General features: G+C 33.3%; 1 protein-coding gene across 4 annotated transcripts in view; it reads right to left on the bottom strand.

The window, feature by feature from the left end:
* Positions 1 to 379: 379 nt before the first annotated feature.
* UBE3A (ubiquitin protein ligase E3A) overlaps positions 380 to 24,767 on the bottom strand; it is a 100,340-nt gene continuing 75,952 nt past the window's right edge. For all 4 annotated transcript variants that reach the window (XM_039218638.1, XM_039218639.1, XM_039218640.1 and 1 more), the window contains 7 exons: positions 23,827 to 23,971; positions 20,832 to 21,037; positions 20,071 to 20,235; positions 18,333 to 18,488; positions 18,167 to 18,240; positions 3,130 to 3,273; positions 380 to 2,129 (listed from right to left, as the gene is read on the bottom strand). In XM_039218638.1, coding sequence (XP_039074569.1) covers positions 2,009 to 2,129; positions 3,130 to 3,273; positions 18,167 to 18,240; positions 18,333 to 18,488; positions 20,071 to 20,235; positions 20,832 to 21,037; positions 23,827 to 23,971 — 1,011 coding nt within the window. In that variant the 3' untranslated portion in view covers positions 380 to 2,008. The remainder of the gene's footprint in view (positions 2,130 to 3,129; positions 3,274 to 18,166; positions 18,241 to 18,332; positions 18,489 to 20,070; positions 20,236 to 20,831; positions 21,038 to 23,826; positions 23,972 to 24,767) is intronic.

The raw sequence follows: 24,767 nt of genomic DNA, 5'->3' as shown, positions 1-24,767 counted from the left end.
ATGTGAATTCTATATCTGATAACCTATACTCAGTTACCATTCACAAACTTCATACAAATATGTTAATACAACTGTATAACTTCAATACTGTGATAATAGAACTTGAGAACTGAAGAGCACACATTTCTTCACGAATTTATTATAAAATGTCCCCAGAGTATTTGATTTCTCTCCTTCTCACTTTCATTATACACAAGCACATGGATGAGATACTCTTTTAAGATAACTGTAGTAGCATGAGAGTCCCTTGGATCAAGGTAGTGTACATACCTTAACAGTGTTCTAAAGGCTGGCCCAGAAAAAAACAAAAACAAAAACAAAAACAAAAACATGTTACCTTATCACAAGATGGAAAGCATTATTTTCTTTTTCCACTAAATTATGATGAAAAAAAAGTCACTGTTTTATTTAGCAATATGGTACATAACAGATGTGTCTCAATTACTAAAATAATTTAAAATAATTCTCAAAGACATCCTTTATCCCCTCCAGTGATTTGAAAAGCTGTTTTTTCCTACCAATTTCAAACAAATCATCAGTTGATCGTAGTCTGTTAAAACAATCATCAAAGCACAAGCTCAGCACATTAGCTGTATGTAGCTTGTAGTAAAAGGATATATCAATATGTCTCTCCTTAGTTAAAAATACATAATCCTTTTATTTTATATTGCAATAAAACAAATTAACACCACAGACACAGAAGACTAGAAAGGGGAAACTACTTACTTCTGAATGTCCAGTAATTTAAACCTATTTGTACTTTTCCACAGTACATGAAAGTAATATTTAACACTTACTCTTTGAAGTAAAACTTAATCTTTGGGGATATACAATGTAAAGAGGACTTAAGAGTAATAGTTCCATTCATTTCCAGGTCTGCTTAATGTATGATTAGGTAAAACAAGGCACAATAGCCATCCTTTCCATTATGTTGCAACACTGATCATGTGCCTTGATAAAATGGCTGATTAGACAAGATGATGGCAACATGAAGGGAAGACTTTGGATTGTCTATTTAAAATGCAGGTAATAAGTAATTAATAAAAAATTTATTTTAAGTGCACTTTCACATGCTTTGAATTTATAATAAACAACAAACTTCCTAACTTTCTTGTAACAGGCTTGACTACCATTTTCTTTTGGCCAAATGCACTTTTCCCCAGTAAACTTAAAACAACAACAACAACAACAACAACAACAAAATAATCCCTGTCCTTTCATATACTAAGAAAGAGGATTGGCTACTGAAACAATTCATTGCAAGACACATGAAGACGACATACTGTGGCATGAGTTGTTTTTAATTTGTTGTGCTGTTACTAAAGTAAAGTTTGGTGGGCTGCAGTTAAAACATTCCAAGTTCTCCCTTCCATCTTTATTGATTTCAAGATTTTGCACAGAAAACTCTTTGGGGACTAGAACAGCAGCAATTGCATCACACTGTTTTCAAGACTTCAAGTTTCAAAGCAAATTGTTTAAAAAAAAAAAAAAAAGCACAATTCCTGATTTGAGTTAGATACAGGGACAAAATAGCACATACTTGAAGGTTACACAGTCTACAAATGGTGGTAATATTTTCCTTGGGAGAGTAGTTTTGTTGGTATATATTTTTTAAATACTCAAAAAGGCTCAACCTCAAGCAGTAATAAACACAAGCAAAAGTGATTTAACCCTTAAAATAAATATTCAGAAAAACCTCTCTGTACATACAAGTGAAAGAATAAGTAACACTTTCACGCCAAAAAAAAAAAAATAATAATAAAGGATTTGTTCATATAAGTAGCTGAAATCTGCTGTTCCAGCCCATATATCCCCAATAAAGAAGGGAGGCACAGACATAGGTGACTACTGTGGTTCACTATCTTACAGCCTTTTTGTACTGGGACACTATCACCACCAATTTTATCCATCTTGTTATATGTATTAAAATTTTAAATTTCTTTTTTTTTTTTTTTTTCATTTTTCTTTTTCTTTTTTTTTCTTTCTTTCTTTCTTTTTTTTTTTTTTTTTACAGCATGCCAAATCCTTTGGCATAAGTGATGGCCTTCAACAATCTTTCTTTAAGTTTTTCTTTGCTTGAATATTCCGGCAGTAAAAGGACATTAAAGCAAGTATGAGATGTAGGTAACCTAAAGAGAGAGGAGGGGAAAAGGTAGGAAAATAAATCATGGGGATATGCCCAGTATTAAATAATCCTACTTTTAGATGGTATATATAGTTGAGATGGTTTGCAGTGCAGACTATATATACATTAATGCAACTCACAAAGATAAACTTTATGCTTTTCCTGTGCAACTGCTGCTGCTGATGACAGATAGTAACAATGCATCCACTGAGTTATCATGACATCCCAGATACTGTTTTAGGTACTTAAGGGTTAGATTGTACTAGATCTATTTTAACTAAATCTTCTCACAATAAACCTACACAGGAGGTATCATTATCCCCACTACAGAGCTGACAGCACTGAGAAGTTACTCTAAAATGGAGATAATACTCAAACCCGGTTTTAAGATTTCAAAGTCAATGTTCTTTCATTCTACTTAGAAATATTCTTGGCAATATGACTATATAAATGACTTTGTAACAAATATAAATAAGTTAACGTTAAAGCCATTATACACCAAATAATGGGGAATACTATTAGAGATGTTTCTATACATTTAAACCCTTAAATAGGTTGCTGTATATATATGATCCTTATTTAGAGAATGTTAATTTATATAATGAGAGAATAAAATTAAATGTCAAGATTATAAAGCTGGATACAAATGTCAATATTATGAAATCTACTGCCAAACAATTTTCTGAGCCTCAATTTAGTCATTCTATATAGATTACATAGTATGGCATTCAATTAAAAAAACTGTGAAATAAAAACAGAATGAATCATACCAATAAGCAAAATTCCAAATCAAGTGACCCCTGTAATAATTTCAAACTAGGGCAATGTTTTAAAAATTTCCTCAGACAGTAACAGTAAAATATTCTCTGAACTAAGGTTTCATGTGATTTGGAGAGTTCTATATAAAATTGTAAAAGTGCTCAGAAGTACTGGACAGTTCACTGAATGTGTGATATGGAATGTAAGGTTTCTGTTGAAATATATAGTCACAATTTAATAATTACCTTTCTGTGTCTGGGCCATTTTTGGCTATAATCATCTTTAATTTTCCTAGTCCACCCACAGGAGCTCTGTCTGTGCCTGTTGTAAACTGCAGGAAGAGTCTTTTCTGCTCATCTGTAAATGAATGAACGATTTCCCAGAACTCCCTAAGGAGAAAAAGACAGAATACTGATTTTATTTGGGCATTTATTTACAACTAACACTAATATGAGTTTATTAAAACCATATTAGGAAGACAACTTGGAAGTTAATATCAGAAACCCTAAACATTCCGTCCTACTGATTCCGGATCTACAAATTACTTATGCAAATTTATGTTAAGGAAACAGTTTTAAAATCATAAAAACATAGTTCACTACATTATTTACAATACTAAAACTGGCAAACCCAAGTGTCCAATAATAGGAAATAATTATGTAAACTATGGTATACTCACAGTATATAATCAGTAGTAATGAGTAAAGTAGTCTGTAAAGACAAACCCAAAACTCAAATCTTGTGAATTGAAAATAAGTGAAAAGAAATATTCTAAAAAACTAACTCCAGATGTCTTTGGGTATATATATTTTTATTTACTGCCCCTCACCCCTGACGTCCTTATTCTCTTTACCATTACCTTACTTAATTTTGGGAATGGGGGAAAAGGTGGTAGAGATTAAGGACAAAATAAAAAGAAACACACACATACCCTAATAGTAGTAATACAAAAGCATACGTTTATATAAACTAGAACTGTTTTGAATTTATGTGCTACATAAGTGGGGATGGAAGAGAATTCTTTTAATTTTTAAAAAATAATTTATTTTTCGGGGGGGGGGGAAGAGAGAGAGGGGGAGACACAGTATCCAAAGCAAGTTCCAGGCTCTGAGCTGTCAGCATGGAGTCCTATGTTAAGCCCGAACCACAAACCAGGAGATCATGATCTGAGCTAAGTCAGACACTTAACTGACAAAGCCACCCAGGCACCCCTGGAGGATACTTCTTAGATACAATTATTTTAAGAGAATGACTTAGTACTTGGCATTCCTAAACCTATGTGATAAAAGTCATGTTGTTATAACAATGCTTGTTATAATCACAAACGAAATTTAGCTCATTAAGAGTAATCTTGGCATGCTTGTTTGAAAATCAGGTATCCATAAACTTAAAATATATCCTAATTCTCAGCTTAAAAAAAAAATTTCAAGATTTTAGAAAAAAATTAAAAATGTTTTTAATTCGTCAAAGACTATATTTTAATATTTATTTGAAAGGCACTTTCCAGGTTCTTGGCAGAGAACATCACACTTCCTACACGTGTAATTATAGTTCCAGACTGATATTCTAGTATTCTACTATATAATTTCTGTATCAAAATGCTGGCATTTTTGTTGATGAAATGCAAATAGTTCTGACACAGGTTAGCAGCTTTATCAGACTTCTTAGCTCTCTTCAAAGTCTTCCTACTTCTTTTCTCTGACTCTAACATCCTTCTACCCCTCAGTTCCTATAAATCTCCCACTCCCCCAGAGAAAACAATAAAGAACTACATCATAACAACAGGAAATTAGATGTGGAACTTCCAGGTGCATCTTTCAGGAACAGCTAAAATCATTCCACAGTTTAGATCATCCCTTTTGGGTGGCTGACAAGAAAAGAATAAATTTCAGATAGCCCAGAGCTTTCTATCAGGGTAGAATAGCTGTCCTCAACACTGTAAGAGTGCTCTGAAGCTTAACTGAAGCAGCCATACTTGAAAAGGCAGATACAGGTGTATCCTGATCAGTATGGCTTCTTACTTATTTTATTCTTTCTAAAAACTTAGAATTTAAAATATTGGAATTACCATCAGTTTAGATAATGAAAACACTTATTGACAGAATTTTTCTCTTCTTAGTGCTATGTTCTATATTAAAATTCTGCTTTGGAATGCCAACTATTTAGCAAACCAAACATGAAAAAAAGAAGCTTCTGCATTTCTACATTAAGTGGTGGCTACATAGATCACATCCCATTTATATCTCCAAAACCTATTTAGATCAAAAAGGAGAGAAAATCTGATAAAAACACTCATAACCTATGCTTAGATTAAAAGTAGGAAAACAGAGCAGCAAACCCCCAACTGACATGTAATTTGGAGTACAAACACCTGAAACCAAACTAGCAGAGTCCAGCAGGAGCAGTATGGAAGAGAGGGATGTGCAGAAGAGTAACACAGGTTACAGTTCACCCCAGAGGACAGAGTGAACTACTAACGACAGATAAGATCACTGGCAAAAGGGTGGCTAAAAGGAAGGGTCTGGGAAAAGTATCAGGGACTTGAAATGACACGTAGGCATGCTACCTGGAAGGGATGGGGAGCACCCTGAGAGGCACAGATGTCCCACGAAAGTAGCTTCTGGCTATAAAGGATGGAAGTAGCTAATGAAAAAGGTCCCAATTAAACAAGATGGAACTGAAGAATCAGAGGGAGCTAGGCCACATAACCATATATTAAAGAAACTGGTGTTACCATAACAACAAAAGAGGGGACCATTTGATAAAAAGACTACTAAAGCCACCCAAACTTCTCCCTTCTCCCCAATGAGATCTAAGAATAGGTCAAAAAATCCAACTAATAGAAGCATAAATGGGAAAAACATTATGCAACAAGTCCAATAAATAAGTAGCAAATTTCCTAGCAGAAAAAATGTTTTCTTGAAATTCAGTTGTGAAGAATGGAAACTGTGTAATTCCCACATTCCAATACGAAGATAGAAAAGAACATCGTTAATCAGAAATACAAAGCTCAGAATGAACAAATCTCAAACAGAAATGAGAATACTCAAACATAGTCAAGAAATATGCAACACAAATTTGGAAACAGAAGGTTAATATATAAGGTAACCAAAGGAGAAGCAGTATGAACAAAGTTTCTCCTAGAGACACAGAAATGAGAAACAAAAGAACAAGAAAATGACTAAAAGCTTTCACTTGGCAAAAATACAAAAACAAAAACAAAACAAAAACATGTAACCAAAGTCAAAAGATAAACTACTAAAAAATACATTAGGGCTAACTCTAAACAGCTAAATCTAACATATAAAGTTTCTAAAAATGAAGAAAATAATAACTGAGCAGGAAAAGACTATACAAAATACAAATAGCTCTTAGGCTCAAGAAAAGATGCCCATTCTCATATATAATGAGGAAAACACAAATTACCATTTCTTAACTGGCACAGATAGATAAACATTAGAGTTTAACACCACACTGAATTTGGGAAATTGTAGATATTCATATACTGCTGGCGGGAGTACAAAATGTTACAATCACTGTGAAGGAGAATTTGGCATTACCTAGCAAAAATAACACATGTATCTACCATTTGATGCAATAATTCCATTTTTAGCAATTTAAAGATACCCATACATATATATACGGAATAATTTATGTATAAGATGATTTATTGTGACATTATTTCTGATAACAAAAGGTTAGAAATAAACACTATGTCCTAATAATCTATACTGCTTTCACACAATGACAGTATTCAGCCACACAAAACAATGTGGAAGATATCTCTATGTTGATATGGAGTGATTTCCGGAAAATACTGAAAAAAATTTCCTACTTCTGTCCCCCTGGTAAAGGTCTGTGTGAACTAACATTTAATAGCAAAGGTTATATTGTGTACCCCAAACTGACTTTTTAAAATGCCATTTCCCTGGGCACCCTCCTACACTGTTGGTGGGAATGTAAGCTGGTGCAACCCCTCTGGAAAACAGTATGAAGGTTCCTCAAAAAATTAACAATAGAATTCCCCTATGACCCAGAAGCAGCACTGCTAGGAATTTACCCAAGGGATACAGGGGTGCTGATGCATAGGGGCACATGTACCCCAATGTTCATTGTAGCACTCTCAACAATAGCCAAAACATGGAAGGAGCCTAAGTGTCCATCAATTGATGAATAGATCAAGAATATGTGGTTTATCTATACAATGGAATGCTACATGGCAATGAGAAAGAACAAAATATGGCCATTTGCAGCAGCATGGATAGAACTAGAGGGTGTTATTCTGAGTGAAATAAGTCAGGCAGAGAAGGAAAGATACCATAAGTTTGCACATATAGGTGGATTAGGAGGACGTTAACAGAGAATGACGCAGGAGAAGAAGGGGAAAAATAGCTGGGGAGACGGAAAGAGACAGACCGTGAGAGACTCTTCAATGCTGAGAACAAACTGAGGGCTGATGGGGGTGCGGGAGACGGGAAGGCGGGTGATGGACATGAGGAGGGCACTTGCTGGGATGAGCACTGGGTGTTATATGAAAGCCAACTTGACAATAAACTAAGAAAAAAAAATAGAGAAAAAAATAAAATAAATAAATAAAATGCCATTTCCCAATAATTTCTTGGAAAATGGCTTTATTTCAGACCTAGAAGTTAAGAATGCTCAAGGGTGACCTAAAAATTTCAAAATGTAATGAAGTATGTTAAAAGTATACCAAGACTAAGCAGTTTGAATATCCCTAAGAATAAAGAATGTGAAACACACTCAACCTATAAAATAAGTCCATGAGTTCTCAGAGTTCAACAATATTCAGAAAAACGTACACACAAAACAAAAACCCCACCACAACTAAAATCCAAACTCATTTGTCATTACTGAAATTATTATATCATATCCTTACTCTAAAATATTTAATTACATTTTATTATGACTTTTCTGTAGAACCGTTTCCCAAGGAAATTAGCAACCACTGATGAGGAAAAAGAATGGCAGGTATATATGCAGAATGAACAGAAGCAAATTTTTTTCCAAAATCACCATTTTGCAGCCCCCAGTGAAACAATGGATTCAAGCAAGGATATGGATACTAAAAATTAAAGATAGTAAGAGGTTTTGGGACAATGATGGTGGTGATGGCAAGTTATTTTGCTTTTGCTTTTCTTTCCAATCTTCCTAATCTTAATCTCCCCTACAAAATCAGAATTAGACGAGAAAATAAAAGACCTACAGATAATACCTATAAAACTAGGTGACAAGATATCCCCCATACATCCTTGCGTGTAAGTGAAAATGAACACCACTGACACTACAAGACATGGCTGGTATCAGCATCAGTGTGTGAGGAAGCAGATCCAACTCAGTCTAGTAGAAAATTTCAGAAGAAGCAAAGATTTTGGAAGATATGACAGAACTAGGGAGTAACTGGAAATAAAAGAAAAAATATGTCAAACTGAGGAAACTAAAACTAAACTAGAAAAACCACAGGATAAATTAAATATAATGATAATACCATAGAAACAAAAGATAAAGATCTTAAATTGAAACAAGAGAAAAAGAAGTCATGCCTGAGACTGCCCTTCTCCACCCAAACAGTTGGTAATGGATATCTGCCACAATTGGTCCTGGCCTGGGAAGTGCTTCTCTTCTTGCAGAGCCTCAGAGTTTCTCCTAACCCAGAGACACTGCACCAGCAAGAAGGATTCTACCACAACAGGCACAGAGCTCAGGAAGAGCTCTCCAGCCCCATGGGTCTAATACACCATGAAACTCGGCCTGGAGAAGCAATTCATTTCAGCCCGCTTAAACAACACCATCATGGACTAGTGGGAGCCCCCATGGAATGATATAAATAAAGCAGACCAGAATAGTACCACAACGTCTCTGGAAAACAAAATTTGTCACTGGAACCACAACCCACAAAATGTTTCATTTGTTAAATAGAAAAATCTCAGGAAAGAAAAAGAAGTTATAATAATAATAAAAAGCTAAATATCAATACAGAACTGGAAAATACAGTAAGAGAAAAATACTGATGGGCTCTATAGCAAAGATGACAGAGAATAATAAACTGAACAAGGGAGAAAACAGAAAAATAAACAGGGTCTCAGGTGTATGTGGAACAATATCAAATTACTAGAGGCCCAGAAAGAAAAGTGAGTGGGGCTGAAAAAGTATTCGAAGAAATAATGGCCAAAACCCTTCCATGTTTGCCAAAAGACACAAACCCACAAATTCAAGAAGCTGAACAAACTTCAGAAATCATAAACAAAACTATCTTTCAGGAATAAAGGGCAAATAAAGACATCTCCCGGACAAAGGAAAACTAAAACAATGTCATCAGTAGAACTGTCTCTGAAGAACTAAAAGAAGTGATAAAAGATGGACTCCTGAAACAAAAATATAGGTACATAAAACAGACTACCATTCTCATAAGTTTTGTAAATCAAATGTGATTACTGATACAAAAATATTAACAGCATTAATAGTCAAGACAATTTTTAAAAGTGGGAAAAGAAACCGAAATGAAACAAGGTTTCCACAGTTCACTGGAAGTGATGTTATACACACTCACATATGTATAATATAATACTACAGCAACCAGGAAGAACACTATACTAAACAATACAGCCTCCAAACACTAAATGTAAATCAAGAGGGAATCCTAAAATATGCTCAAGTAACTAAATAATCCATGGAAGGCAAAAAGATAGAAACAAGCAATCACAAAGAGAGAAACAGAAAACAAAATGGTAGATGTAAGCCCTCACCTATCAGTAATTACCTTAAAAATGAATGGTCTAAATATACCAATTATAAGGCAAACTAACAGAGGGGATTAAAAAAATAGACTCAATTTTATGTTATTTCTAAGAAATTCATTTCAAATTCAGCAACAGGTTGAAAGTACAATGACAGAAAAAGATATCATGCAAACATTAAAAAAATAGGAATTGCTATATTCAGTTTAGATTCAGAGCACAGAAAATTGTAAGCCATAAGGACCTTATATAATGATAAAAGGATCAGTCCACCAATAAGACACAATGATCCTACATGGGTATGTACAAAAAAATTTTTAAAAAGGTATGCACCAAAGTTCAGAGCCTCAAAATACATGAAGCAAACCATGAAGGGAGGCGGGGCGAGGGGAGGGGGCAAATAAGAAGAGAAAGAGATAAATACCAGAAAGAGATCTACAGAAATACGCTCTACTGATTTCTGACATATGTGAAAAAGTAATTCACTATAAAGTAGTAAATCTAGAATATGCATAAAACTCTCAAACTCAACAGTAAAATCAATCAATCAATCAAGTGTACTCTTGGCATTTATTAGAGAAATGAAAATTTATGTTTACCTAAAAAATTATGCATGTTTACTCACAGCAACTTTATTCATAATGGCTCTAGAAGTCTGGAGTCTGATGTCTTTCAACAAACTAATGGTTAAAAAAGGCTGGTAAGCCCATAGCAAAGGAATAAGTACTATTCAGCAATAAAAAGAAACAAATTATTGATATGTGGAAAAAATCTGGATGACTCTCCAGGCTGATTAAAAAAGCCAATCCCAAAAGGTGACATAATGTATGTGATTCACTTAATACAACATTCTTGAAATGACAAAATTAAGGAAATAGAACACAGTAGTGGTTGTCGGGGTTAGGGACTAGAACGGGGATAGGGTAAAGGTATGGGTGTGACTGACTACAGAAGAGCAACAGAAGGAATTCTTGTGGTCCTGTGGTGATGGAACTTTTCTGAACCTTAACCGTCTTCTAGCTGTGATTTTGTACTAATGTTTTATTAGGACTTCCATTGAGGGAAACATGGTAAAGTATACATAGGGTCTATCTGTGTAATTTCTTACAACTGTATGCCAAATTACAATGACTTCACAAAAAGTTTAATTGAAAAGAAAGTGTTGGGGCGCCTGGGTAACTCAGTCTGTTAAGTGTCCAACTTGATTTCAGCTCAGGTCATAAAATCAGGAATGAGACTGAGCTGCATGCTGGGCAAGAGCCCGCTTAAGATTCTGCCCCTCGCCGGCTTGCTCACATGTGCATGCACACTCTCTCTCTCTTTCTCTCTCTCTGTCTCACACACACACCACACAAATGTGTTAAGAAGATTAACAGATGAGTAGATTTTGGAGTAAGGAAAATCAGTGGATACAAAGAGGCACATCACAAAATAATGGTAAAAGATCAATCCACCAAGAAGACATACTGAGGTTTAAAGTATAAGCACCAATCAAAAAATACTTAAGAGACATAAAAATTGACAGAGCTCAAAGGAAGAACGGAGAAATCTGTCATTATGGAGCACTCAACATTCCTCCTTCTGAGCAACTGACAGAACGACTAGCCAGAAAACCTGCAAAATCGTCAGTGAGCAGAGTCTAAATCGACATTTATAGAACACTGTACCTATCAACAAAGAACTCACAAATTCAAAAGCACTGGGGAGTCATGAAGATTATATAAAGAATCAAACTACAAATCAATAACAGGAAAATACCAAAAACCACTGGAAGTTAAACAACATAGTTTTTATTTAATAACAGTTAAAGAAAAAGCTCAAAAGAAGTTTCAAAATATACATAGGAAAAAAATAAAAATACAACACTTTAAGAATATGGGATACAGCTTAAGCAAAGGTGAGAATAAAATTTAAAGCACTAAATGATTACATCAGAAAAGAGTGAAGGTTTCAAATCAATCACTATTTCTATCCTCAATAACCTAGAATTAGGTGAGCAAACCTAAACCAAAACAAGGAAGGAACTAATAAAGAACAGAAATCATTGAAACTGAGAGCAGGAAAACAACAAGGAAATAAAAGCTGTGTTTTCAATATAATCAATAAATTCTACAAACCTCTCATGCAAGACTAAAACATTCGAAAAAGAAAAACATGCAAATTACCACTATGAGGAATAAAAACGGGTATGAATAGTACAGATCTGCAGACATCAAAAGGATAAAAAGGGAATCTTATGAATTATGCACACATAAATTCGACAACTTAAATAAAATGGATCAGTTCCTTGAATAACACAAACTATCACAACCCACCAATATGAAAGAGAACTTTAACAGTTCTACAAACATAAAACAAATTGAATCTGAAATTAAAACACCTCCTCTAAAAGGGTATTTCCAAGCCAAGAAAGTTTCATTGGAGAATTCTACCAAGCATTTAAGAAATAGTACCCCTTGAACACAATCGTCTCCTAGAAAGAACACTTCCCAACTCGGAGGCCAGAATTAACCTTGAAGTTAAAACCAGACCAAGACAATATAAAACAAACAAAAAAACTACAGACCAATCTCTCTTGAACCTAGACACAAAAATCACCAACCAATTAGCAAGTCCAATTTGACGGTGAACTAAATGGAAATGATTCAGATATGCAATGTTGGTTCATTAGTGGAAAACCCATTAATATAATGTGCCATATCAAATAGAGGGTAAAGAAAAATCATGATTGTATCAACTGATGCAGAAAAAGCATATGACAAAAACCAAAAGACTATACATAATAAAACTCAACAAGCAAGGTAGAGAGGGGAGCTTCCTTGAATTTGTAGAGCACTTACTACACTAATATAAAGCTTAATAAAGATAAATGCTTTCTCCTAAATTTGAGAAGGCAAGGTTTTCATCACTTTTATTACTCCTATTTGATACTGTCTTAAAAATTCTAGGCAGCATAATAAGGCAGGAAAAAAGGAATAAAAGGCATACAAATTAAAAAGAAGCACATAATATCCCTGTTTACAGACGGCATCACTATCTACACAGAAGGCCCCAATGGTCTCATCTCAACAAAAAATAAACAAACAAACAAAAACCTTCTAAAATAAGTGAATTCAGCAAGATCAAAAGATATATGATCAACTTGTAAAAAATCAATCACATATGTATATACTAGCAACATATGGGAAAAAATTAAAAATACAATACCACTAAAAAATAAAATAAAAATACAATACCATTTTCAATCATCACAAAGGAAATCATATACTTAGGATAAATCAAACATGTATAGAATGTGTATGTTGAAAATTATAAAATGCTGATGAAAGGAATAAAAAAAATCTAAATAAATGGGGAGCTATACTGTAGCTAAAGAGTCAACACAGTAAAAACGTCATTTCTCCCCAGTGTTAACTACTATCAAAATCTCATCAACGTTTTTTGTAGGCACAAAGTGAATACAAAATTTATAGGGAAAAGCAAAGAGTAGCTAACATATGGAAAAGGGAAGAGATCTTTCACTTAAAATTGGCATAAGCATTCTATAAACAGTAATGCTTACTATTTCCCTATATACTAATAAAAACAGTGCAGTATTGACAGGGGTGGATCAAGGGAGAATATAGAGAATTCAGAAACAGATTTAGACAACCATTACAAACTGATTTTTGACAAAGATTACAAAAACAATTCTTCAGTAAAGGAAGGATATAGCCTTTTCAATGAACTGTATGGGAAGAAATGGGCATCTACAGGCAAAAGGAGAATCTTGACTTGAATCTCACATATTATATAAAAATCAACTAAAAACAGACAACTTTTCATATAATATGTAGAACTTTAGAAATTTAGAAAAAAAAAAAAAAAGAAGAAGAAGAAGAAGAAAATCTTCAGGACCTAAGGCTGGCCGAGAGTTTTAGATCTGACTTTACAAAAAGTATGATCCATAAAATGAAAAATCAAAGCTCATCAAAATTAAATACTTCTGCTATGCAAAACATTCTGTAAAGAAGATGAAAAGATTAGCTACAATAGTAGGAAAAAGTATTTGAAAACCATATACCTCAAAAAGGATATATGAAGAACTCAAAATTCAACAATAAAAATAAGCAGACATTTCACCAAAAACAATATAAAGATGGCAAATAAGTGTACATGAAAAGATAGTCCACATAGCTGCCATCTAGGGTAATTCAAATTACACCATTAGATGTAATGGTGTAACATGTAATGTAATGTAACATGTAATGGTGTAACAACATACCTAACACAATGAACAAAATAAAAACTTTGATACCACCAAATGCAGGCAACGATGTAGAAAAAACAGATCACTCATATACTGTCCAGGGAGATAAAATGATATAGCAACTCTGGAAAATAGTTTGTCAGTTTATCATATAACCCAGGATTGCACTCAAGGGCATTTATAACAAAGAAATGAAACTTATGTTCACGTAAAAATCTGGGCCTAAATGTTTAGTAGCTTTATTCCTAATAGCCAAATACTGACAACAAACCATGTGTCCTTTAATAACAGTTGAATGGTTAAACCAAATGTGGTACATCTATGCTGTGGAATACTATGCCATAAAAAAAAGAATAAGCTGTTGAGATATGTTAACAATTTTGATGGATCTGAAGGGAATCATGTTACAGGTATAGGAATATGCCTATAAAGGGAGAGAGCAAGAAGGATACTTCTTGTGATGAAAAAGTTGTATACTATGATTATGATAGTGGTTATGCACATCTATACAATGTGATAAAAAATATACAGAACTACACATACATATAAATAAATGCCTGAAAAACTGATGAAATCTGAATATGGTCTGTAGATTGAACCAATATCAATTTCCTGATTTAGATATGGTGCTAAAGTTAGGCAAAATGTTACCACTGGGATGGAGATGGTATGCAGGACGAACCCGTAGTTTAAAAGAAAATTCCAATAAATCTATAGTTATTTCAAAACAAAATTTTAAAAAATTCCAAAAAAAGCCTTCCAACAAAGAAATACCCAGGCCCAGATGGTCTCACTGGTGAATCTGAACAAATTTATTTAAGAGAAAAAAAATACCAATCTTACAGAAATATTTCTAAAAATAAAGAACAATATTCTTTTTAACTATGTGAGGGTAGCAAATGATAAATGTGTACAAAAAAGGGAAATTACAGGTCAATATTCCTCATGAATACAGAGCAAAAAATCTTAACAAAAGGTTAGTAAACAGAGCACCATATTTATAAACTAACAGACCACAGCTAAGTTAGGCTTATCTGGAAACAAAGGCTAATATAATATTGAAAAATTCAATGAAATGAATCACATGAATTGTGGGGAGAGGATAATCAAATCTGAATCTGATCAAGCCTTTGAGATGAAAACTAGCAATTAAAAAGAAACTGCAGGAGCGTCTGCATGGTTCAGTCGGTTAAGCGTCCAACTTCAGCTCAGGTAATGATCTTGCAGTTTGTGAGTCTGAGCTCTGCCAGGCTCTGTGCTGACAGCTCAAAGCCTGGAGCCGGCTTCAGATTCTGTGTCTCCCTCTCTCTTGGCCCCTCCCATGCTCATGCTCTGTCTCACAATAATAAATAAACGTTAAAAAAAAGAAACTGTACCCTCTACCTCTCACCTCACCCCAAAACAGTAAAAAGGGGCATTTAAAAAGATATCTCTAAGTCTCTTAACAGTCCAGTGAAACCAGGGATCGTCTTACCAGCAACTGGAAAATATATACACAAAAACATCCTTGTGAGTCAACATTTTTATACTTTATTCTCATTAATGTTATACTTTTAAATGTTCATGTTTTACATATACTTTATTAAATAATTTTCATTAATCTTTTTAGTTGTAAAAGTTGTAGAATTATATTTTAATATTAAAAATTAAAATATTTCTATTTGTATTTCATATTACACCAAATGTTGTGCTACTATTTTTTTTAGTTGAAATGATAGTTTCAAAGTTTATTTTTAAAGTTTATGGATTTTGAGGAGCACCTGGGTGGCTCAGTTGGTTAAACATCCAACTTTGGCTCAGGTCATGATCTTGCCGTTTGTGGGTTCAAGCCCCACATCAGGCTCTGTGCTGACAGCTCAGAGCCTAGAGCCTGCTTTGGATTCTGTGTCTCCCTGCCCCTCCCCAGCTCATGCTGTCTTTCTCTGTCTCTCAAAAGTAAATAAACATAAGAGGTGCCTCGGTGGTTCAGGCAGTTGGGCATCTAACTTTAGCTTAGGTCATGATTTCACAGTCCATGAGTTCGTGCCCCACATTGGGCTCTGTGCTGACAGCTCGAAGCCTGGAGTCTGCTTCAGATTCTTTGCCTCCCTCTTTCTGCTCCTCCCCTGCTCATGCTCTGTGTCTCTCTCTCTCTCAAAAATAAGTAAACATTACACACACAAAAAAAGTAAAGGGGCGCCTGGGTGGCTCAGTCGGTTAAGTGTCCGACTTCGGCTCAGGTCATGATCTCACAATTTGTGGGTTTGAGCCCCGCATTGGGCTCTGTGCTGACAGCTAGCTCAGAGCCTTGGAGCCTGCTTCAGATTCTATATCTTCCCCTCTCTCTGACCCTCCTCTGCTCATGCTGTCTCTCTCTCTCAGAAATAAAAACATTAAAAAAATTTTTAATAAAAAATTAAATTAAAAAAAGTAAACAAACATTAAAAAAATTTTTTTTTAAGTTTATTGATTTTGGGAGACAAGAGACAGTGCAAGTGGGGGAGGGCAAAGAGAGGGAGAGGAAGAATCCTAAGCAGACTCTGGGCTGTCAGCACAGAACCTGATATAGGGCTCAAACTCAGGAACTGCAAGATCATGACCTGAGGTGAAACCAAGAACTGGGATGCTTAACTGCCTGAGCCACCCAGAGGCTCAGTTTCCAAACTTTTTATTCACTTCATTTCAATGAGTTCTTAATACTTTAAATGAAATAAATACCAACCAAGATACTAATATTGCCAATTTTTCCTAATATTATCACTATCTTATTTTTTTTTATTGAGGGAAGTGGAGGGGAGAGGGAGAGGAGGAGGGAGGGAATTACAAGCAGGCTCCACACTCTGCATGGAGGCTGATGCAGGGCTCGATTCCACAACACTGAGATCATGACTTGAGTTGAAATCAAGAGTCAGATGCCTATCCTACTGAGCCACTCAGTTGCCTCAATCATTACTATTCTAAATCTTCAACTTCCTACTAATTGTAGATTCTTTTTAATGAATTAATATTTTCATATTTGACAAATTAAGAAAATTTTGTTTTAAGATATTTACCGTTAACTGTGAGAATAGTTTGGAACCTGTTGTCTCTTCACTTGCCTTTCAAATCATACATGAACTTATGACCTTAAGATATGTATCAAGTAGGAATTACGTTATTATAGAAGCTAGAATTCAAATTAAAACCTTAATTTAAAAAATAATTTCTCCATAAAGAACACACAAGATATTTTCAACTATTCTCAGAGAAATAATAAGGCTGCAAAATCCTATCTGTGATCACTATTACTAACAGAGATACTACTATGAATTCTTTGTGATTCATAAGTGTCATTTTCTTTTCTTTATCACCCTATCTCAAACCTTTCATGTGTCAATTTTGAACCCTGAGGTAAGTAGAACAATGGTTACTTAGAGTATTTAAGTTCAAGATTGCTGCTCGATGACTTAAGGTATACTAAAAGGGAAAAATAGCCTCCTTCACACCAAGATGAAGAAGAAAATAACAAGATAATTTAACATAACATAAAACATTATTTCTAATTATAAGTTGATACTTATTCTGATGCTCACAAACTGGAGTCTTAGATCAAAAACCTTTAGAGACAACTTCTAGTAAGTTATTGTCTGCATTCCTTCTCATCTTACCCAATCCCAAAGATGTGTCAAAAAAGCATCTTTGTGCTCTTCTAATAATCCCTACGAGGAAGAAAGAAGCCTATGCCTTTTAAGACTGAATAGTGTAGCAAAGAAAAGGAGGTATTACAGTAGCAGTTGTTTGATTGGCAGCAGATAGTACTGGGAATCTCTGCCTCTTTCTGTGAAAATTCAGGGTTGTTTCTTCAGGTGTAGAACAAATATTAATATGTATCTTGGCATATTACAAAGATTAAATCAAATAATGCAACATATCACATAAATGGTGCTTCATATAGGGTAGGGAAGTAACAGTTCACAAATAGGGAGTTTAAAGAAAGGAGAAATTCAGAGATGGTTGCTCTATTTTCATTATTTTCTAACCAGCAATAAGCACATACAAATCAGAATCATTAGGAATGGTACATAATTTATATACCAAATGCTGAAGAAACGATGTGACTTAGGTAAAACACTTAAGAAGTAAATCCTAAGATTAACAATGAAAACTAGTGATTATATTACAAATACACTTCTAATATTATAGATTGAGAATTTATGAGTTTGCTTATTTGGGAAGTAATAGCGATGAAGATTTAAAGCATAAAGTACACACCCCTCTGATGAATTAAATCTTCTTTTTAAAAAGAATTAAGCACCTCACCTAATCAGAACAGAGTCCCTGGTATAGCCACCATCATATTCTGTAGTTTCTTCTAGTGCTTGGAAGTCTAGATTCTGCAAATTCAAGAAAATATGTCTTAATATATATACCACATCATTACAAACAATAAATCAATATATTTTTGCAGACACTTTTGCTTTCTTACCCGGCTTCCACATATAAGCAATTCAATTTCCTCTGGTCTGAATAAATATTTTAAGGGAGATTCATTGGTCACCATATGAAAACCTCTCCGAAAAGCCTTAAACTGTTTTTCTACTGATTTATTGAGAATGTAGTCAGAATAGAGATTGACAAATTCCTGCAGAAAACATTAACCACAAGAACTTCTTATAATATGCTATACATACAAAACATTAACAAGCTACTGGGCTGTATAGGTTTTTCTTTTGTTTTCATTTTCCCAAAGAAAGAAAAAACACTCAAGAATATTTTTAAAGATTCAAACTTTATATAAAGAAAAATACAGGCATACCTCAGAGATATTGTGGGTCTGGTTTCGGTCCACTGCAATAAAGTGAATATAGTAATAAAGCAAGACAAATGAATTTTTTGGTTTCCCAGTTCATATAAAAGTTATGTTTACACTATACTGTATTCTATTAAGATTGTAATAACAGTATGTCTAAAAGGAAACAATGTATATACCTTAATTTTGAAAATATTTTATTGCTAAAAAATGCTAACCATCATTTGAGCTTTCAGCAAGTCATAATCACTAATCACAGATCACCATAACAAATAGTGATGATAAAGTTTGAAATAAAGTGAGAATTAACCAAGTGTGACAGAGAGTGACTAAATGCTGTTCGAAAATTGGTGCTGACAGACTTGCTTGACACAGGGTTACCACAAACCATCCCGTTTGTAAAAAAAAAAAAAAAAAGAAAGAAAGAAAAAAGAAAAAAAAAACATCTGCAAAATGCAATAAAGTGAAGCTCAATAAAATGAGATATGCCTGTACCTTTAACAATTTCACAACTTTCTGCAATAGTCAATATTGAACTATAAATAGGCCATATAAATGAATTATACATATAAGTTTCAATTTTGATATTAAACGAGACTGAAAATAAAAGCTGGGCCTCAGTACAAGTGAGGCCCTCAACCAGATATACAAACAGAGACATTTAAACCATGTATACATCCATTTATAAAAGCTAACAATTGCAATGTACCAGATCTGAGCAAACCAGGAAACTTCATGTTGCCTGTGCTAGAATATTTAGGAAACTGCTGACTGTATCCAGTTCAGCAAAAATGTTGGTGTTTTACTAGATACATAAAGCTATTATACCAAATTATAAAAGGTAAATGAATCCTAACTTAGAGATTATAATATTTTACCAAAAGTTACATTATAATACAATGTTTTTTAAAGGTTTATTATATATTTAATTTTCCTGTTATGTTCTGGGTTATTCCCTTCTGTTTCCAGATGCATACAGAAAACACATATCTGACTTAAGGAACACTTTTCACTAGTATATTTAAGTCACCATATATGTGCATACATTAAAGGCACTTATTATTGGGTGATAAGCGTCTTACTCATGAGGTACCTGTTTCCCTCCCCTGTATAGCCTAATATTAGAAATACCCTGTTTCTTGTTTTTTATTATAGCCATAACGTGTCATTCACGAATTCCTATTCCTGTCCTCTTTCTTGGAAAGGGGTTTAGTGCCCAACTATGTGCTCTCATACCAGCTTATATCCATCATTTAGAAAACTGGGGCTATTTCATTTAAAAGAATTTGATTACTTGATTTCTTGAGTTTTTGTATGGACTGTTTTAGATACTTCTTTAACAATCACAAGCATATATGCTTTAAAACTGTTAATAAAGAGATAAAGACAATGATGATACAAAAACACATATTACCTTCCTGTTTTCATTTGTAATTGGAATTTTATCACCATTTTCCTTTAGATCATACATCATTGGATTACCAAAGAGGTCTGTCTGAGATATCTGGAAAGTGATCATCATGTCATCTTCTACATTCCCTTCATATTCCAATAAATCTTTTAAACTCTGATATAGGACCTAACAACCAAAAATGAAAAATTAGGCTACTGCAGAGCTATAAATTACAATTTAGTATCATTGTCCTTGACAATAAGGACTATAGAATAGAAAGGATCTTTCCTGTCCCCCAAAGAGTTTACTATAAAGAAAGACTGTCAGTCACAGATATGTCCCATCCAGGGCAGAGAAAACCACAGCGTCAATTTAGCAATGGATTTCACTATGCTCTATGAGTGAACCTCAGAGGTGTCTCATAGGAGGGATTGGGGACAGAAACAACATACTAACTGTGGCCACCAAACCCCTTATCAAAAACAGCTCTGATTTCACCTGGCAATCCATTTGGTTTAAAAAAACAGACAAAAAGATTAAAAAAGTATTCCTACAGAATCAATCGTACAAAACCTGCTTGCTGAAAGTAATATATAATAAATTTCCTGAGTTTTTAAGTGTTCATGGTACTGCAACAGGTTAAAACAACTTTAACTTATAAGGTATAAATATTAACAAATGAAACTGACTCCAAATGAAAACTGTAATTTTTTTATATAAATTAAACTATAGTTTTGCTTTTATATAAAGCTAAATGATCAAATAAAAAATGACAGACTTACAGGGTGAGAGTCTCCCAGATCACGAAAAGTTCCTTTTTTCCCCATTAGCTTCCTGTAGACAACCATGGGAAAATGTACATCCAGTATACAGTTATTGTAAATAGCCAGACCCAGCACTATACCAATCAGAGTGAATTGACCCTCAGTTTCAAAAGAGGATGGATTAAACCAAAACAATTTTGTAGATTCATCATATGTGAACATACCTATAAGAAATAATTTTTAAAAATACATTACTTTTCTATTTTATTAAAAAGACAGATGAACAATACAAACATAAAATAATTACACATGCAAACTTAAACATAGTAGGCATAAGAAAATTGTTTTCTCTATTACATTAGCACTTGAGAGATCACAGTTCAAATATATTTGATTGTTATAAATTGTGGCAAATGGTACTATGTCATTTTAAGAAGCCAAGGAAACAAGTAATAGGCAAATTTGGTTGCATTTTTCAAAAGGGAAAATGTTCATTAAATTCAAGATCTCTAATCTTTTACTAATACAAACAAATTAATATACTATATCCACTAGTTGACTCAAAAATAAATGTAAAAACAAAGGGAAAAAAGCTACCATATTTTTAAAATGTTTCTTATAAAAATATATTTAATATACATGTTTTCAAAAAACAATTTTAAATATCATTAAAGAGAAGTTTTTGCTTTTTCAAAACTGCACAATAATCCATGAAGTTTTTCTAGCTCCTAACCAAGTCAGATGAAGCCAAGTACATAAACTTGAATAAATTTGATAAATGTAGATTATGCTCCAAACCCAAGGCTATTTAATACACATACACATTAATTGTGAGCCAGTAAGTAAAACAAAAGTAGTTTGTATTTGTAGCCTTCTTTCAATTTCATATGGTCTTCAATATTCAAAACCCAAACCTGGAGATCTTTTTTGTATCATTCATTTTAAAAAGTAGGAATGTTTTGTTTTACCCATCTAAATACCATTACTAAGGCAGATTAACTTCTTCCCTTTAGACAAACAATATCTAAGGAAAGGTTATATGATATTTTAATGAATTTATGAGTTTTCTTACTTTGCTAAAAATGTTTTCCAGTTGCTACTATGCAACTGAATGAAAATATCCCAAGAACTAGGTCTGAAAAAGGGCAACTGCCAATAAAACAAACTTCAGAGTCAATTTGGCACATAACTATATCAATTTATATGATTTTTGAAAGCTTTAAAAATGTTTATTTTCACACTTAGTTTAAGTTAAATAAAAAGGAACCATAAAACGTTCCCTGATCATAACAATATAAAGCTAGGATGTTTTTCTAATGAAAGTTATAGTTCATGAAAGAACAGTCTAAAAATTATCTATTCTTATATGAATTTCAGAGTTTCAATCTAAACTTTTTTTTACAAGCCTAAGTTACAAGACTCATACACCTTCACTCAGGTATAAATATGGTATTAAAGAGTTTTTAAAAAAGTTGAAAACAATTACAATTAATAAATTTGATGAAATCTCACAAATGTATGTCCTTGGTCTCAAGAGCAATAAACTATAAATTAATCAGAATACAAATTACACAGGTTATCACTCTCATCTCTGTGTATAAAATAAAAGATAGTAATTTTAAGGTTCAAAGTGATTCTATTTTGGGCACATTTTTGCCAAGTCCCTGAAAGAAATGCACCGTAAAAGGTAGTTCTTAAAAATAATCCATTTTGGTATTTTTAACTATCATTTTAAGTACTTTACTATCAAGTGGAACTATTTACATTTTTTTTCCTAAAAGTTATTTCTTCATATAATGTTAAGTACATTATTTACAGCTAATGTTTAACATTATGTCAAGTTACATAGGAACCCAGAGCAAAGGTTTACCAAAGCTATGAAGCTCACAAATTAATTTTCTATCACAAAAAAGGCATGCTTCTATGCGTCTTGGTTTACTTTGAACAAATTATATGCAAATTACATAGTCTTCTGATTATTAATAAACATTAGCTAAAACATAACTGCATTTAACTCAAAATGTCTATGTCCATTAGCATATATGCATGTGTGTATATAGATGTGTATATCTATATAGAGGTGACCAACTAAGACCAGTAACAGAAAAGTCAATTCAATGCATATATTGACAATCAACAGGCTGTAAGAGCTCAATTCTCAAAGCGTATAGGAAATGATCTACATTATTCTATGTGATATTCTTCACAGTTCCAACAGTATCTTTAACAGAATCCTTTTCCTACAATTGTCATGCCTTGTTTTTAAAAGCAAACCTGGTAACCAAGTGTTTATATTATATAAACTGAATCAATTCAGAATTATCCAGTTAAGAATACTATCCAAGAAGCTGTTGTCTTTTACCACTTTTAATGTGCCTACTTGTCTATCAGTAAAATTCAAATCTTCAACATTCAGACTGAGATATGTAGACCAGTTTCTCCCAAAACTGTTCAATGAAAAATACTTCTGTGAGGCAAATGTTATTAAATCTGGGGTGGAAAAAGGCTTCTGAAGTTCAAAAAGTTTGGGAAAGCAGAATATTAAGCCCCATGAAATCCTGTAGTAAATAAACCTAATTAATTTGACACAAGTCAAGGTTTCTAAACTTTGAGCATGATACACTTGTGTGAAACATTCTCAACATTCTTCAGACAACTGTTGTATGAAACTCTCATTTCAGAAATGCTGTGAGTCTGAAGAATGTTTTAATCTAAGAACAAAGAAATCCTTCAATTGGTTCTAATGTACCATTCTAAAGGGTTTTCAATTTCATTTACCTAAGAGATAATTTCCTACAGTAAAATATTTGGCTAAGTAATCTAAATAAGAACTTGAATGAGTGATGCACATCAGCCCTCCAAACTCACAAATTCAATCATTTTCTGTGATTCTAGGAAATCCATACTGAAACCTACTGTTACTCATTGTAACTGAGAATATTTATAGACCTAGGTAAACAAATTCTGAATTCGAAAAGATATGACATTATGATCACATCACCAAAATATTTACCAATATCTGGATTGAAGATTTCCTCCACAACCAGCTGAAAAAATTCTTTGGAAACACCTCCCTCATCCACTCCTTGTTCTCCTTCAAATTCCACATACAATTGTTTCTTCAAGTCTGCAGGATTTTCCATAGCGATCATCTCTAGCTAGAGAGTAAAAAGAGAGTAAAAGAAGATGACTGCCATTTTAAGGATGAAAGTAAAATAAAAATAAGGAGAAAAAAATAAAAACAAGGATTTGGGCTATGGAGCAAATAAAAGATACTGACTTTTGGTTTGTTTTAAACGGAAACGGGAAGCAAACCGGTAAAAAGCCAGTAAAGACAAAGATTGAGTCTCACAGATAATAGAAAAATAGAACAGAAAAGAAATCGGCATAGAAATATAAAAGAGCTACTTTCTAACTATTGATTTGTTATGAAATTAACATATAGTAGAAAATTAAAATTAGATTTTCTGTTACTTCTGTATAACCAACCTGAGCTGTTACGTTAAGACATGGAAAGATGTTGACACAGCCAAATACATGACTATTCAAACTAAATCATTTCAGCAAAAACAGCGGAGTATAGAAGTCTGACTTCAAATTTGTTTGCTAGTAATTCTTTACATTTAATAGAATAGAAACTAAGGAATTAAGTTTTGGTATGTATTAAGCCATAAATAAATTTCAATTAAGAGAAGAAACATTGGATAAATAGGGAAGCAGCTTATGGTCTCTTACAGCACTTAGTACAAATTGCCACTTCTTGATGGCTCAGAAGACATCTCATATACACTTTTTTTTGAAAGCAGATGAGACATACGCTTGCTCATATCCTTACTCTTAATTTCTTACTAACAGTTATCAAACCCTAGTATCTTGCATTGTTTCAACTATAAATCTTTACCAGATACTTTTTGAATCTATAGAACAATATACATTGTAAGTGATCTCAGTCAT

This window comes from Hyaena hyaena, unplaced genomic scaffold, assembly GCF_003009895.1.
Source record: "Hyaena hyaena isolate Hyena2069 unplaced genomic scaffold, ASM300989v1 scaffold_771, whole genome shotgun sequence".
NCBI lineage: Eukaryota > Metazoa > Chordata > Mammalia > Carnivora > Hyaenidae > Hyaena > Hyaena hyaena.
This window is presented reverse-complemented; position numbering and strand designations above follow the sequence as displayed.